This window comes from Nerophis ophidion, linkage group LG19, assembly GCF_033978795.1.
Source record: "Nerophis ophidion isolate RoL-2023_Sa linkage group LG19, RoL_Noph_v1.0, whole genome shotgun sequence".
Lineage (NCBI taxonomy): Eukaryota > Metazoa > Chordata > Actinopteri > Syngnathiformes > Syngnathidae > Nerophis > Nerophis ophidion.
Genome location: NC_084629.1, coordinates 37775705 through 37794589, shown reverse-complemented (window position 1 = coordinate 37794589; position 18885 = coordinate 37775705). Strand labels below are relative to the sequence as shown.

Genomic DNA, 18885 nt, shown 5'->3' with positions numbered 1-18885 from the left:
TGGACGGTGATTTGCAGGGAATAATCCAATATAATCCAGCCCGCATGGCCTTAATCTTCCCTGTACTCAATCTCATGCCACTTTGCCGTCTGCAGCTTCCGGAAGCTAACGCGCGGTCCCTCGCCACCTACGCGCGGTCCCTCGCCACCTATGCGCGGTCCCTCGCCATTAGTCCCACCTGCACCTCCAGGGCCTCCCAGTAGATCTCCGAGGCCGTGATGTTGTTGAAGTCCCAGAACTTGAGGGTGGCGTTGGTGGGGTCGGAGGGTTCCACGCAGGAACATCTGTGGGAGCACAGCAGAACATCTGGACCCGCCCACAATAGCAATAATAGTAATGGTCCTCCCACATCTGTCCCCACTTACGAGTACAAGGTGAGCTTGTCCAGCCGGTTGTTCCTGTTGAAGGGGTAGTGGTCCCCCAGGGCCAGCAGCTTCTCCAGGGCCTCGTAGATGAAGATGATGCAGATGAGCGAGGCGAAGGCTTCCTCCGTGAAGCGCGTGATGTAGCAGACCAGGGCGCTGGCGTCCGTGGCCACCAGGGCCATGCAGAGGACGGCCGTCCACAGGCCGATGCAGGTCCTCAGGGACAGATAGGACAGGCCGTACTCCCTGGGTGGACAGGGCCAGGGATTTAGGCCCAGCGTCATTCAAGGAGTGTGTGGCACACTCTCTAGCTGTACTGACACAGCACATGTGTTGTTTCATCAAGAGCTGATGGAATGAACAAGTTGTTCTATTTGACATGGAAATAAAATTAATAGTTGAATAGGTAATAGTTGTTTTTTTATTTATTTACAGAACATTTTACATGACATTGTTTATTTGGTTAACTCTGGTCAGTGACTTCAACTGTAAACGTAAAAAGAGTAATATTTGCCTCATTTGTCGCTAAATTATCAAAATGAGCCACTCTTCTTCCTGGTTCCATTCATTGGTTTATTGTTGTATTATTATTTTTTCTACTTGTTCACTATTTTTTTCACTTTCTTCTGTTAACTTCTTTAACATTTATTTTTAATTATTAGATTTTTTTTTTAATTCCATTTATTTGTTTGTTATGTTTTACTTATTATCATTTTTAATAGTTTCATATTTTTCATTTTGTTTTATATTTTTTTTCTTAATTCCATTTACTTATTCAATATTTTTTTTTTCTAAATTTCATGTTTTTTTTTGTTCTTTTCTTTTATCATTATCATTTTCGCAGTTTAATTTATTTGGTTATTGATCTTTTTATTTGTATTTTTTTATTGGTTCACTATTTTTTATTATTATTTTTCATAGTTTCCTATTTTCAATTTTTATTATTTTTTTTTCTTGATTAAGTTTACTTGTTCAATATTTGTTTTGAATTGTTTTTTACATTCCATGTATTTGTTTGTTGTATTGTATTATTATTATTATTATTTATTCCGTTGTTTCATATGTTTTTGTGTAATACTTTTTTCTTGATTCCATTTACTTGTTCAATATTTATTTTTGATTATTAGTTTTTTCAAATTCCAAGTATTTTGTATATTTTATTATTGTTATTATTATATTATTATTTTATCGTAGTTTCGTACTTTTATTTTTTGTATTATTTTTTTCTTAAATTCATTTACTTGTTCAATATTTTTTTTTCCCTAAGTTCCATGTATTTTTTTTATTTGTATTTTTTTATTGGTTTAATTTAGTTTTTGTTATTTTTTTTTAATTGCTAGTGTTTCTTGCCTGTATTTGGATGAATGATGGTGACAAAAAGCGACCTCATGCTCGCTTGCACAGTTCGTGTTGACTGAGGTGAAATGTGAGAACATTTAAACCTACCTGGTTTCATGTAATGCTTTTTTATATTCTACTAGTTTATTTTACCTGTTTTATTATTTTTTTATTTATATTATTTTTCGCAGTTACGTATTGTCAATATTTTATTTTTTACTTTTTCTTGATTAATATATATATACATATATATATATATTTTTTTTAATTCCATGTATTTCTTAGTTTCTTAGTTTCTTAGTTTTTTTATTATTTTTTGTAGTTTCATGTTTTTCATTTTGTATAATCCTTTTTTTTTCATTACATTAACTTGTTCAATATTAATTTTTAATTGTTTCGTTTTGAAATATTTTTGTATTATTATTTTCCATAGTTTCATATTTTTCACTATACTGTTTTTCTTGGTTCTATTCAATGTTCAATATCCATTATTATTTTTACTTTATTTCCATGTATTTGTTTGTTATATTTTCCTCTTATTATTATTTTGGTAGTTTCATATTTTTCATTTTTATTATCATTTTCTCGAGTACCTTTATTTGTTCAATATTTATTTTTTAATATTTTTCTTTTAAATTCCATGTATTTGTTTTTTTATATTTGTATTATTATTATTTTTTGTAGTTTCATATTTTTCATTTTTTACGATCCTTTTTTGTGATTCTATACACTGTTCAATATCCATTTTTATTTTATTTTATTTTCAATTCCATGTATTTGTTTGTTGTATTTTCTTCTTCTTATTATTATTATTCGTAGATTTACATTTTTCATTTCCCTTTTTTCCTAATTCCATTTACTTGTTCAATGTCATTTTTTAAATGTATTTCTTTTTTCTAAATTCCATGTATTGGTTTATTATATTTGTTTTATCATTATAATTTTTGCAGTTTCATTTATTTGGTTATTTATATTTGAATTTTTATTTTTGTATTGGTTCAAGTTCTATTTTGTTATACATTGTTTTATTATTATTTTGTCTTGATTCCATTTACTCATCTAATATTCATTTAGATTATTTTTTTCTAAATTCCATGCAACTGTTTGTTACATTTTTTTATTATTAAAATATTCCCAATTTCATTTGGTTATTGATATTTGTATTTGTATTAGTTCGATGTATTTTTTAGTATTATTTTTTTATTGCTATTTTTCCTTGGTTCCATTTGGATGGATGTTGGTGATGATTGATTGTGGTGAAACCTGAGAAACTTGAAACCTACTTGCAGAATTTGAATAATATCTTTTCAAAAACGAGCACGGGGCCGGTGCTGCCCAGAATGGTGAGCGGCTGTCCAGCAAACAAGGAATAAGCTATTCCCGTCAGCGAGGCTCCAAAAAGTGACTCGATTGCGCTCTAGAAATAGAAAAGACATTTGGAGTTATTGCTGGAACAAAGTGAGGAATATGATGCACGGTGGAGAACAGGATTACTGTTTTGTGCCAATTAAATGTTTAATGTATTCACAAAAAAGTCATAAACGTTCTAATTGATTAACATAAATGTCAAAGTTCAATATTAAGGTTGCTTGGATCAAATCAGGAATGTCTAATATAATACATAAAATAAATTTTTAGTGCATGTAAACTGTACATCAAGTCTGGGGCCATGTTGGCTCCAGGGTGGAATGGGGGGGGGCTTGTGTATGGGGCCCAGAATGTGTAGCTACGCCCCTGCCTGGTCTCAACGACTTTTTAGTGGAAAGAAGAACATGATGTTAGCGTCGCCATGGGAACCGTTTTGGGGTCTCCATAGAATTGTGACAATAAAAAATGTATGAACTTCATTCATTGACATGAATCATTTTATAAAGCACGTAAAACGCATTTTCTGTATTTTGTTTATCATTTACAATCCTTATGTAAGACAAGAACACTTTTTTTTCCTTATTTTATAAATTTTAACTCGTAAATAAAGCTAGTAAGAGTCAGCTAACGATGGAGATAATGTAAGTCGCTCTATTCTGCCTATAAAGCGCTCTAAAAAACCTCAATCAAGGTTTTTTTTATACAGGCTGTAAGTATACATGTAGTATCTAGTAACATTCATAATAACATGTAATATTGACATATTTTGATCATGCTGTAAGTATACATGTAGTATCTAGTAATATTCATAATAACATGTAATATTGACATATTCTCATCATGCTGTAAGTATACAGGGGCGGCATAGCTCGGTTGGTAGAGTGGCCGTGCCAGCAACTTGAGGGTTGCAGGTTCGATTCCCGCTTGTGCCATCCTAGTCACTGCCATTGTGTCCTTGGGCAAGACACTTAACCCACCTGCTCCCAGTGCCACCCACACTGGTTTAAATGTAACTTAGACATTGGGTTTCACTACGTAAAGCGCTTTGAGTCACTTGAGAAAAGCGCTATATAAATATAATTAACTTCACTTCACATGTAGTATCTAGTAACATTCATAATAACATGTAATATTTACATATTTTGATCAGCTGTAAGTATATATGTAATGTAGTAACATTCATAAAAACATGTATTAATTATATATTTTGATCATGCTGTAAGTATACATGTAGTATCTAGTAACATTCATAATAACATGTAATATTTACATATTTTCATCATGCTGTAAGTATATATGTAGTATCTAGTAACATTCATAATAACATGTAATATTAACATATTTCCATCATACTGTAGGTATATACGTAGTATCTAGTAACATTCATAATAACATGTAATATTAACATATTTCCATCATACTGTAGGTATATACGTAGTATCTAGTAACATTCATAATAACATGTAATATTACCATATTTCCATCATACTGTAAGTGTTTACATAGTATCTAATAACATTCATAATAACATGTAATATTTACATCATCCTGTAAGTATGTAAGTAGTATCTCGTAACATTCATAATAACATGTAAGTATTACATGTTATGTAATACTTACATGTTATTACATATGAAATAAACGTTGCTTTATAATGACTACAATTAGATACAAGTTGCTTTACTATGAATAATATGAAATAAAAGTTGCTTTATCATGAATAATTTGAAATAAAAGTTGTTTTACTATGAATAAAATGAGATATAAGTTAGTTGCTTTACTATAAATAATATGAAATAAAAGTTGTTTTACTATGAACAGTATTAGATAAAAGTTGCTTATTATGAATAATATTAGATAAAAGTTGCTTTACTATCAATAATAATAAATAAAAGTTACTTTACTATGAATAATATGAAATAAAAGTTGCTAATTATGAATAATATTAGATAAAAGTTGCTTTATTATCAATAATAATAAATAAAAGTTACTTTACTATGAATAATATGAAATAAAAGTTGTTTTACTATGAACAATATTAAATAAAAGTTGCTTGTTATGAATAATATTAGATAAAAGTTGCTTTACTATCAATAATAATAAATAAAAGTTACTTTACTATGAATAATATGAAATAAAAGTTGCTTATTATGAATAATATTAGATAAAAGTTGCTTTACTATCAATAATAATAAATAAAAGTTACTTTACTATGAATAATATGAAATACAAGTTGCTTTATTATGAATGATATTAGATAAAAGTTGCTTTACTATCAGTAATAATAAATAAATGTTGCTTTACTATGAATAATATGAAATAAAAGTTGCTTTATTATGAATAATATTAAATAAAACTTGCTGTGAATTACTATTAATATGAAAAAAAATTGCTTTACTCCGAATAATATTAATTAAAAGTTGCTTTATTATGAACAATCTTAAATAAAACTTGCTTTACTATCAAAAGTATGAAATAAAAGTTGCTTTATTATGAACAATCTTAAATAAAACTAGCTTTACTATCAACAATATTAAATAAAAGTAGCTTTACTATGAATCATATTAAATGAAAAAGTTGCTCTACTATGAATAAAATAAATGAAAGTTGCTTTATTATGAACATGAAATAAAAGTTACTTTACTGTGAATAATGTATAATTATAGTTGTTTTACAATGAATATAAAAAAAATGCTTTACCATGAATAATGTGAAATAAAAGTTGCTTTGCTATGAATAATATAAAAATAAAAGGTGCTTTACTATGAATAATATAAAAATAAAAGTTGCTTTACTATGAATAATATAAAAATAAAAGTTGGTTTACTATGAATAATATAAATAAAAGTTGCTTAACTATGAATAATATAAATAAAAGTTGGTTTACTATGAATAATATAAATAAAAGTTGCTTAACTATGAATAATATAAAAATCAAAGTTGCTTTACTATGAATAATATAAAAATCAAAGTTGCTTTACTATAAATAATATGAAATAAACGTTGTTTTACTATGAATAAAATAAATAAAAGTTGATTTATTATGAATAAAATTTGCTTTACTATGACTAAAATATATAAAAGTTGCGTTACTCTGAATAACATTATATAAAAGTTGTTTTACTATGAATAATGTGAAATAATAGTTGCTTTACTATGAATAATATTATATAAAAGTTGCTTTACTATAAATAATAAATGTTGCTTTACTATGAATAATATAAAAATAAAAGTTGCTTAACTATGAATAGTATAAAAATAAAAGTTGCTTAACTATGAATAATATAAAAATAAAAGGTGCTTTACTATGAATAATATAAAAATAAAAGTTGCTTTACTATGAATAATATAAAAATAAAAGTTGCTTAACTGTGAGTAATATAAAAATAAATGTTGCTTTACTATGAATAATATAAAAATAAAAGTTGCTTTACTATAAATAATAAAAATATAAAAGTTGCTTAACTATGAATAATATAAAAATAAACGTTGCTTTACTATGAATAATATAAAAATAAAAGTTGCTAAACTATGAATAATATACAAATCTAGGTTGCTTTACTATGAATAATATAAAAATAAAAGTTGCTTAACTATGAATAATATAAAAATCTAGGTTGCTTTATTATGAATAATATAAAAATAAAAGTTGCTTTACTATGAATAATATAAAAATAAAAGTTGCTTAACTACGAGTAATATAAAAATAAACGTTGATTTACTATGAATAATATAAAAATCAAAGTTGCTTAACTATGAATAATATAAAAATCAAAGTTGCTTTACTATGAATAATATAAAAATAAAAGTTGCTTAACTATGAGTAATATAAAAAGAAACGTTGATTTACTATGAATAATATAAAACTGAAAGTTGCTTTACTATGCGTCCTTCCGTTGCCTCGCCCAGCAGTCCCCCGAAGGTGATGACGGGGGACATGCAGGCGCAGTAGAGGAAGAGGAAGGAGGCCACACACTGCAGGCTGCATGCGTCCGTGTAGTCTGACACGTAGTGGGGGGCCTTGCGCTTCATGTCCAGAATCAGACCTCCGAACCACCTGCAAGTATTCACACTGATGTTCAGACTTGGAAATATACACACTGATGTTCATACTTTGAAATGTTGACAACATGGTGAAAAGATGGCTGGATGTAAAAAATGCTGAGCGACTTACTTCCCAGTTCGCTGCAGCTCAGGACCTCCATGGCCTCCATGGTCCTCTTCATCGCCCTCACTCGACTCCTTCAGTTCGGGCTTTTTCTTTCTCTTCTCCTGGTACACACACACATCCGCGGTCGGAACAGAAAAAATTCAGTCAGAACAGGTAGAGTCACAGTCAGAACAAGTAGATTCACAGTCAGAACTGATAGATTCACAGTCAGAACAAGTAGATTCAGAGTCAGAACACGTTGATTCACAGTCAGAACAAGTACAATGACAGTCAGAACAGTTAGATACACAGTCAGAGCAGATATAGTCAGTCAGAACAAGTAGATTCACAGTCAGAACAAGTAGAATCACAGTCTGAACAGTTCTATACACCGTCAGAACAAGTAGAATCACAGTCAGAACAGTTATATACACAGTCAGAGCAGATATATTCAGTCAGAATAAATAGATCCACAGTCAGAACAGGTAGATTCACAGTCAGAATAAGCTGTCGAAAAACATAGATTCACAGTCAAAAAAGGTATCTTCACAGTCAGTACAAGTATAACAAAGGAAGAACAGGCATATTCACAATCAGAACAGGTAAACCAGTAGATTCACAATCAGAACAAATAGATTCAGTCAGAACATCAGTACATTTAGAGTCAAAACAGTTAGAAACACAGTCAGAACAGATATATTCAGTCAGAACAAGTAGATTCACAGTTAGAATAAGTAAATTCACAGTCAGAACAGGTAGGTACGCAGTCAGAACAGATAGATTCACATCCAAAACAAGTAGAATGACAGTCAAAACAGTTAGATACACAGCCAGAACAGACATTCAGTCAGAACAGGTAGATTCACAGTCAGAATAAGTCAATTCACAGTCAAAACAAGTAGATTAACAGTCGAAAAACATAGATTCACAGTCAAAACAGGCATCTTCACAGTCAGAACAAGTAAACCAGTAGATTCACAATCAGAACAAATAGATTCAGTCAGAACGTCAGTACGTTCAGAGTCAAAACAGTTAGAAACACAGTCAGAACAGATATATTCAGTCAGAACAAATAGATTCACAGTTAGAATAATTAAAATTCACAGTCAGAACCGGTAGATACGCAGTCAGAACATATATATTCAGTCAGAACGGGTAGATTCACAGTCAGAACGGGTAGATGCGCAGTCAAAACAGATATATTCAGTCAGAACAGACAGATTCCCATTCAAAACAAGTAGAATGACAGTCAGAACAGTTCGATACACAGTCAGAACAGATATATTCAGTCAGAACAAGTAGATTTACAGACAGAACCGGTAGATACACAGTCAGAATAAGTAAATTCACAGTCAAAACAAGTAGATTAACAGTCGAAAAACATAGATTCACAGTCAAAACAGGCATCTTCACAGTCAGAACAAGTATAACAAAGGCAGAACAGGCAGATTCACAATCAGAACAGGTAAACCAGTAGATTCACATTCAGAACAAAGATTCAGTCAGAACGTCAGTACGTTCAGAGTCAAAACAGTTAGAAACACAATCAGAACAGATATATTCAAGGTTAGAATAAGTACATTCACAGTCAGAACAGGTAGATACGCAGTCCGAACAGATATACTCAGTCAGAACAGATAGATTCACAGTCAGAACATGTAGAATCACAGTCAGAACAGTTAGATATACATTCAGAACACATATATTCAGTCAGAACACGTAGATTCACAGTCAGAATAAGTAAATCCACTGTCAAAACAAGTATATTAACAGTCAAAAACATAGATTCACAGTCAAAACAGGTATCTTCACAGTCAGAACAAGTATAACAAAGGCAGAACGGGGAGATTCACAATCAGAACAGGTACACCAGTAGATTCACAATCAGAACAAATAGATTCAGTCAGAACATCAGTACGTTTAGAGTCAAAACAGTTAGAAACACAGTCAGAACAGACATATTCAGTCAGAACAAATAGATTCACAGTTAGAATAATTAAAATTCACAGAACAGGTAGGTATGCAGTCAGAACATAAATATTCAGTCAGAACAGATAGATTCACAGTCAGTACGGGTAGATGCGCAGTCAAAACAGATATATTCAGTCAGAACAGATAGATTCACATTCAGAACAAGTAGAATGAAAGTCAGAACAGTTAGATACACAGTCAGAACAGATATATTCAGTCAGAACAAGTAGATTCACAGTCAGAACAGGTAGATTCACAGTCAGAATAAGTAAATTCACAGTCAAAAACAGATTCACAGTCGAAAGAGGTATCTTCACAGTCAGAACAAGTATAACAAAGGCAAAACCGGCAGATTCACAATCAAAACAGGTAATCCAGTAGAGTCACAATCAGAACAAATAGATTCAGTCAGAACGTCAGTACGTTTAGAGTCAAAACAGTTAGAAACACAGTCAGAACAGATATATTCAGTCATAACAAGTAGATTCACAGTCAGAACGGGTAGATGCGCAGTCAAAACGGATATATTCAGTCAGAACAGATAGATTCACATTCAGAACAAGTACAATGACAGTCAGAACAGTTAGATACACAGTCAGAACAGATATATTCAGTCAGAACAAGTATATTCACAGTCAGAACAGGTAGAATCACAGTCAGAACAGTTCGATACACAGTCAGAGCAGATATATTCAGTCAGAAAAAGTAGATTCACAGTCAGATTAAGTAAATTCAAAGTCAAAACAAGTTGAAAAAATAGATTCACAGTCAGAACAGTTAGATTCACAGTCAGAAAAAGTATAACAAAAGCAGAACAGGCAGATCCACAATTAGAACAGGTAAACCAGTAGATTCACAATCAGAACAAATAGATTCACAGTCAGAACAAGTACGTTCAGAGTCAAAACAGTTAGAAACACAGTCAAAACAGATATATTCAATCAGAACAGATTGATTCACATTCTGAACAAGTACAATGACAGTCAGAACAGTAAGATACAAAGTCAGAACACATATATTCAGTCAGAACAAGTAGATTCACAGTCAGAACAGGTATATCCACAGTCAGAAAAAGGAGAATCATAGTCATAACAAGTAGATTCATAGTGTAACAAGTAGAATCAGAGTCAAAACAGGCAGATTCAGAGTCTGAACAGGTATTATTTAAGAATCAGAACAAGAAGATTCACAGTAGGAACAAGTAGATTTACAGTCAGAACTGGTAAATTCACAATCAGAACAAGAATATACACAGTCAGAAAGGGCAGATTCACAGTTGGAATTGGTACATTCAAAGTCAGAACAAGTAGATTCACAGTCATAACAAGTTCATACACAGTAAGAACAGATATATTCAGTCAGAACAGGTATATTCACTGTCAGAACGGTAAGATACACAGTCAGAACAGACCTATTCAGTCAGAACAAGTAGATTAAAAGTCAAAAAGTATATTCACAGTGAAAACAGGTAGATTCACAGTCAGAACATGTATAATCAAAGTCAGAACAGGTAGATTCACAGTTAGAACAAGAATATTAACAGTCACAACAGGTAGAATCATAGTCAGAACAGGTATATTCACAGTCTGAACAAATATAATCAAAGTCAGAACAAGTAGATTCACAGTTAGAATACGTATAATCAAAGTCAGAACAGGTAGATTCAGCGTTAGAACAAGTATAATTAAAGCCAGAACAAGTATATTCACAGTGAGAACAAGTAGAAAAATATCAGGAGCCGGGACAATAAATTAAAAAAAATAGTATTTACTGTATCCTGTCTGCATGACTCAGTGTGAAAGTATGTAGTGAAAGTATCTACTTTACAACTATAAACTACTTTGCATTAGAAATGTTGCCGTTTTTAGCACTTCCAACACGAGTCTACTGACAGATATAAGTTAGAACTATAAACTACTTTGTATTAGAAATGTTGTAGTTTTGTTGTTCCATAGCGAGTCTACTTTACAACTGTAGACTACTTTGTATTAGAAATGTTGTAGTTTTTATCTTCCATAGCGAGTCTACTGACAGATATAAGTTAGAACTATAAACTACTTTGTATTAGAAATGTTGCAGTTTTTATCTTCCATAGCGAGTCTACTTACAGATATAAGTTAGAACTGTATGCTACTCTGTATTAGAAATGTTGTCATTTTAGCACTTCCATAGCGAGTCTACCGGCAATTATAAGTTAGAACTGTACACTACTTTGTATCAGAAATTGGTAGTTTTTAGGACTTCCATAACGAGACTACTGACAAATATGTTATAAATATACACTACTTTGTTTTAGAAATGTTGTAGTTAATAGCGACTCCATAACGAGCCTACTTACAGATATAAGTTAGAACTGTATGCTACTCTGTATTAGAACTGTCATTTTAGCACGTCCATAGCGAGTCTACCGGCAATTATAAGTTAGAACTATACGCTACTTTGTATTAGAAATGTTGTAGTTTATGTTTCCAAAACGAGTCTACTGACAGATATAAGTTAGAACTATACACTACTTTGTATCAGAAATTTGGTAGTTTTTAGCACTTCCATAACGAGTCTACTGATAGATATAAGTTAGAACTATACACTACTTTGTATTAGAAATGTTGTACTTTTTTTGGCCCTTCCTTAACATAGCTACTGACAGATATAAGTAAGAACTATAAACTATTTTGTATTAGAAATGTTGTAGTTTTTATCTTCCATTGCGAGTCTACTGACAGATATAAGTTAGAACTATACACTAATTTTTATTAGAAATGTTGTAGTTTTTACCACTTCCAACAAAAGACTACTGACAGATATAAGTTAGAACTATAAACTACTTTTTATTAAAAATGTTGTAGTTTTTATCTTCATAACGTATCTACTGACAGATATAAGTTAGAACTATACACTACTTTGTATTAGAAATGTTGTAGTTTTTATCTTCCATTGCGAGTCTACTGACAGATATAAGTTAGAACTATACACTAATTTTTATTAGAAATGTTGTAGTTTTTACCACTTCCAACACAAGACTACTGACAGATATAAGTTAGAACTATAAAATACTTTTTATTAAAAATGTTGTAGTTTTTATCTTCATAACGTATCTACTGACAGATATAAGTTAGAACTATACACTACTTTGTATTAGAAATGTTGTAATTTTTATCTTCCATAGCGAGTCTACTGTACGCTACTTTGTATTAGAAATGTTGTCATTTTAGCACTTCCATTGCGAGTCTACCGGCAATTATAAGTTAGAACTGTACGCTACTTTGTATTAGAAATGTTGTAGTTTGTGTTTCCATAGCGAGTCTACTGACAGATGTGAGTTAGAACTATACACTAATTTTTATTAGAAATATTGTAGTTTTTAGTACTTCCAACACGAGTCTACTGACAGATATAAGTTAGAACCATACACTAATTTTTATTAGAAATGTTGTGGACTTTAGTACTTCCAACACGAGTCTACTGACAGATATAAGTTAGAACCGTACGCTACTTTGTATTAGAAATGTTGTAGTTTGTGTTTCCATAGCGAGCCTACTGACAGATATAAGTTAGAACTATACACTACTTTGTATTAGAAATGTTGTAGTTTTTAGCACTTCCAACACGAGTCTACTGACAGATATAAGTTAGAACTATACACTACTTTGTATTAGAAATGTTGTAGTTTGTGTTTCTATAGCGAGTCTACTGACAGATATAAGTTAGAACTAAACACTAATTTGTATTAGAAATGTTGTAGTTTTTATCTTCCACTGCAAGTCTACTTACAGATATAAGTTACAACTGTACGCTACTTTGTATTAGAAATGTTGTAGTTTTTATCTTCCACTGCAAGTCTACTTACAGATATAAGTTACAACTGTACGCTACTTTGTATTAGAAATGTTGTAGTGTGTGTTTCCATAGCGAGTCTACTGACAGATATAAGTTAGAACTATACACTAATTTTTATTAGAAATGTTGTAGTTTTTAGCACTTCCAAAACGAGTCTACTGACAGATATAAGTTGGAACTAAACATTACTTTGTATTAGAAATATTGTGGTTTTTAGCACTTCCATAGCGAGTCTACTTTAGAACTGCAGACTACTTTGTATTAGAAATGTTGTAGTTTCTATCTTCCATAACGAGTCTACTGACAGATATAAGTTAGAACTATACACTACTTTGTATTAGAAATGTTGTAGTTTTTAACACTTCCATATCGAGTCTACTGACAGATGTAAATTAGAACTATACACTAATTTTTATTAGAAATGTTGTAGTTTTTAGCACTTCCAAAACGAGTCTACTGACAGATATAAGTTAGAACTAAACACTAATTTGTATTAGAAATGTTGTAGTTTTTATCTTCCACTGCAAGTCTACTTACAGATATAAGTTACAACTGTACGCTACTTTGTATTAGAAATGTTGTAGTGTGTGTTTCCATAGCGAGTCTACTGACAGATATACGTTAGAACTATACACAAATTTTTATTAGAAATGTTGTAGTTTTTAGCACTTCCAAAACGAGTCTACTGACAGATATAAGTTGGAACTAAACATTACTTTGTATTAGAAATGTTGTGGTTTTTAGCACTTCCATAGCGAGTCTACTTTAGAACTGCAGACTACTTTGTATTAGAAATGTTGTAGTTTCTATCTTCCATAACGAGTCTACTGACAGATATAAGTTAGAACTATCCGCTACTTTGTATCAGAAATTTGGTCATTTTTAGCACTTCCATAGCGTCACTACTGACAGATATAAGAACTATACACTACATGGTATCAGAAATGTTGTAGTTTTTAGCACTTCCATAGCGAGCCCACTTTAGAACTGTAAACTACTTTGTATTAGAAATGTTGTAGTTTTTATCTTCCATAGTGAGTCTACTGACAGATGTAAGTTAGAACTATACACTACTTTTTATCAGGAATTTGGTAGTTTTTAGCACTTCCATAGCGAGTCTACTGACAGATATAAGTTAGAACTATATGCTACTTTGTATTCGAAATGTTGTGGTTTTTAGCACTTCCATAGCGAGTCTACTTTAGAACTGTAGACTACTTTGTATTACAAATCTCGTAGTTTTTATCTTCCATAACGAGTCTACTGACAGATATAAGTTAGAACTATAGACTGCTTTGTTTTAGAAAGTTGTAGTTTTTAGTGCTTCCAACACAAGTCTACTGACAGATATAAGTTAGAACTATACACTACTTTGTATTAGAAATATTGTAGTTTTTAGCGCTTCCAACACGAGTCTACTGACAGATATAAGTTAGAACTATACACTACTTTATATTAGAAAAGTTGTAGTTTTTAGCACTTCCATAGCGAGTCTACTGACAGATACTGTATATAAGTTAGAACTATGCACTACTTTGTATCAGAAATGTTGTAGTTTTTAGCACTTCCAACACGAGTCTACTGACAGATATAAGTTAGAACTATACACTACTTTGTATTAGAAATGTTGTAGTTTTTAGCGCTTCCAACACGAGTCTACTGACAGATATAAGTTAGAACTATACACTACTTTATATTAGAAATGTTGTAGTTTTTAGCACTTCCATAACAAGTCTACTGACAGATACAAGTTAGAATTATATACTACTTTATATAAGAAATGTTGTAGTTTTTAGCACTTCCATAGCGAGTCTACTGACAGATACTGTATATAAGTTAGAACTATACACTACTTTGTATCAGAAATGTTGTAGTTTGTGTTTCTATAGCGAGTCTACTGACAGATATAAGTTAGAACTAAACACTAATTTGTATTAGAAATGTTGTAGTTTTTATCTTCCACTGCAAGTCTACTTACAGATATAAGTTACAACTGTACGTTACTTTGTATTAGAAATGTTGTAGTTTTTATCTTCCACTGCAAGTCTACTTACGGATATAAGTTACAACTGTACGCTACTTTGTATTAGAAATGTTGTAGTGTGTGTTTCCATAGCGAGTCTACTGACAGATATAAGTTAGAACTATACACTAATTTTTATTAGAAATGTTGTAGTTTTTAGCACTGCCAAAACGAGTCTACTGACAGATATACGTTGGAACTAAACATTACTTTGTATTAGAAATATTGTGGTTTTCAACACTTCCATAGCGAGTCTACTTTAGAACTGCAGACTACTTTGTATTAGAAATGTTGTAGTTTCTATCTTCCATAACGAGTCTACTGACAGATATAAGTTAGAACTATACACTACTTTGTATTAGAAATGTTGTAGTTTTTAACACTTCCATATCGAGTCTACTGACAGATGTAAATTAGAACTATACACTAATTTTTATTAGAAATGTTGTAGTTTTTAGCACTTCCAAAACGAGTTACTGACAGATATAAGTTAGAACTAAACACTAATTTGTATTAGAAATGTTGTAGTTTTTATCTTCCACTGCAAGTCTACTTACAGATATAAGTTACAACTGTACGCTACTTTGTATTACAAATGTTGTAGTTTTTATCTTCCACTGCAAGTCTACTTACAGATATAAGTTACAACTGTACGCTACTTTGTATTAGAAATGTTGTAGTGTGTGTTTCCATAGCGAGTCTACTGACAGATATACGTTAGAACTATACACAAATTTTTATTAGAAATGTTGTAGTTTTTAGCACTTCCAAAACGAGTCTACTGACAGATATAAGTTGGAACTAAACATTACTTTGTATTAGAAATGTTGTGGTTTTTAGCACTTCCATAGCGAGTCTACTTTAGAACTGCAGACTACTTTGTATTAGAAATGTTGTAGTTTCTATCTTCCATAACGAGTCTACTGACAGATATAAGTTAGAACTATCCGCTACTTTGTATCAGAAATTTGGTCATTTTTAGCACTTCCATAGCGTCTCTACTGACAGATATAAGAACTATACACTACATGGTATCAGAAATGTTGTAGTTTTTAGCACTTCCATAGCGAGTCCACTTTAGAACTCTAAACTACTTTGTATTAGAAATGTTGTAGTTTTTATCTTCCATAGTGAGTCTACTGACAGATGTAAGTTAGAACTATACTCTAACTTTTATTAGAAATTTTGTAGTTTTTAGCACTTCCAACACTAGTCTACTGACATATATAAGTTAGAACTATACACTACTTTTTATCAGGAATTTGGTAGTTTTTAGCACTTCCATAGCAAGTCTACTGACAGATATAAGTTAGAACTATACGCTACTTTGTATTCGAAATGTTGTGGTTTTTAGCACTTCCATAGCGAGTCTACTTTAGAACTGTAGACTACTTTGTATTACAAATCTCGTAGTTTTTATCTTCCATAACGAGTCTACTGACAGATATAAGTTAGAACTATAGACTACTTTGTTTTAGAAAGTTGTAGTTTTTAGTGCTTCCAACACAAGTCTACTGACAGATATAAGTTAGAACTATACACTACTTTGTATTAGAAATGTTGTAGTTTTTAGCGCTTCCATAGCGAGTCTACTGACAGATACTGTATATAAGTTAGAAATATGCACTACTTTGTATCAGAAATGTTGTAGTTTTTAGCACTTCCAACACGAGTCTACTGACAGATATAAGTTAGAACTATACACTACTTTGTATTAGAAATGTTGTAGTTTTTAGCGCTTCCAACACGAGTCTACTGACAGATATAAGTTAGAACTATACACTACTTTATATTAGAAATGTTGTAGTTTTTAGCACTTCCATAACAAGTCTACTGACAGATACAAGTTAGAATTATATACTACTTTATATAAGAAATGTTGTAGTTTTTAGCGCTTCCATAGCGAGTCTACTGACAGATACTGTATATAAGTTAGAACTATACACTACTTTGTATCAGAAATGTTGTAGTTTTTAGCACTTCCATAGCGAGTCTACTGACAGATATAAGTTAGAACTATACACTACTTTGTATCAGAAATTTGGTAGTTTTTAGCACTTCCATAGCGTATTAATGACAGATATAAGTTAGAACTATACACTACTTTGTATTAGAAATGTTGTAGTTTTTATCTTCCATAGCGAGTCTACTTACAGATATAACTTAGAACTGTACGCTACTCTGTATTATAAATGTTGTCATTTTAGCACTTCCATAGCGAGTCTACCGGCAATTATAAGTTAGAACTGTACGCTACTTTGTATTAGAAGTGTTGTAGTTTGTGTTTCCATAGCGAGTCTACTGACAGATGTAAGTTAGAACTGTTGACTACTTTGTATTAAAAATGTTGTAGTTTTTATCTTCCATAACGAGTTACTGACAGATATAAGTTAGAACTAAACACTAATTTGTATTAGAAATGTTGTAGTTTTTATCTTCCACTGCAAGTCTACTTACAGATATAAGTTACAACTGTACGCTACTTTGTATTAGAAATGTTGTAGTTTTTATCTTCCACTGCAAGTCTACTTACAGATATAAGTTACAACTGTACGCTACTTTGTATTAGAAATGTTGTAGTGTGTGTTTCCATAGCGAGTCTACTGACAGATATACGTTAGAACTATACACAAATTTTTATTAGAAATGTTGTAGTTTTTAGCACTTCCAAAACGAGTCTACTGACAGATATAAGTTGGAACTAAACATTACTTTGTATTAGAAATGTTGTGGTTTTTAGCACTTCCATAGCGAGTCTACTTTAGAACTGCAGACTACTTTGTATTAGAAATGTTGTAGTTTCTATCTTCCATAACGAGTCTACTGACAGATATAAGTTAGAACTATCCGCTACTTTGTATCAGAAATTTGGTCATTTTTAGCACTTCCATAGCGTCTCTACTGACAGATATAAGAACTATACACTACATGGTATCAGAAATGTTGTAGTTTTTAGCACTTCCATAGCGAGTCCACTTTAGAACTGTAAACTACTTTGTATTAGAAATGTTGTAGTTTTTATCTTCCATAGTGAGTCTACTGACAGATGTAAGTTAGAACTATACTCTAACTTTTATTAGAAATTTTGTAGTTTTTAGCACTTCCAACACTAGTCTACTGACATATATAAGTTAGAACTATACACTACTTTTTATCAGGAATTTGGTAGTTTTTAGCACTTCCATAGCAAGTCTACTGACAGATATAAGTTAGAACTATACGCTACTTTGTATTCGAAATGTTGTGGTTTTTAGCACTTCCATAGCGAGTCTACTTTAGAACTGTAGACTACTTTGTATTACAAATCTCGTAGTTTTTATCTTCCATAACGAGTCTACTGACAGATATAAGTTAGAACTATAGACTACTTTGTTTTAGAAAGTTGTAGTTTTTAGTGCTTCCAACACAAGTCTACTGACAGATATAAGTTAGAACTATACACTACTTTGTATTAGAAATGTTGTAGTTTTTAGCGCTTCCATAGCGAGTCTACTGACAGATACTGTATATAAGTTAGAAATATGCACTACTTTGTATCAGAAATGTTGTAGTTTTTAGCACTTCCAACACGAGTCTACTGACAGATATAAGTTAGAACTATACACTACTTTGTATTAGAAATGTTGTAGTTTTTAGCGCTTCCAACACGAGTCTACTGACAGATATAAGTTAGAACTATACACTACTTTATATTAGAAATGTTGTAGTTTTTAGCACTTCCATAACAAGTCTACTGACAGATACAAGTTAGAATTATATACTACTTTATATAAGAAATGTTGTAGTTTTTAGCACTTCCATAGCGAGTCTACTGACAGATACTGTATATAAGT

General features: G+C 31.3%; 1 protein-coding gene across 1 annotated transcript in view; it reads right to left on the bottom strand.

Annotated features, from left to right (window-relative positions):
- LOC133537714 (sodium-driven chloride bicarbonate exchanger-like) overlaps positions 1–18885 on the bottom strand; it is a 131504-nt gene that overhangs the window by 21182 nt on the left and 91437 nt on the right. The window contains exons 17-21 of the mRNA XM_061878805.1: positions 7246–7343; positions 6954–7128; positions 2987–3120; positions 366–611; positions 179–284 (exon numbers count right to left, since the gene is read on the bottom strand). Coding sequence (XP_061734789.1) covers positions 179–284; positions 366–611; positions 2987–3120; positions 6954–7128; positions 7246–7343 — 759 coding nt within the window. The remainder of the gene's footprint in view (positions 1–178; positions 285–365; positions 612–2986; positions 3121–6953; positions 7129–7245; positions 7344–18885) is intronic.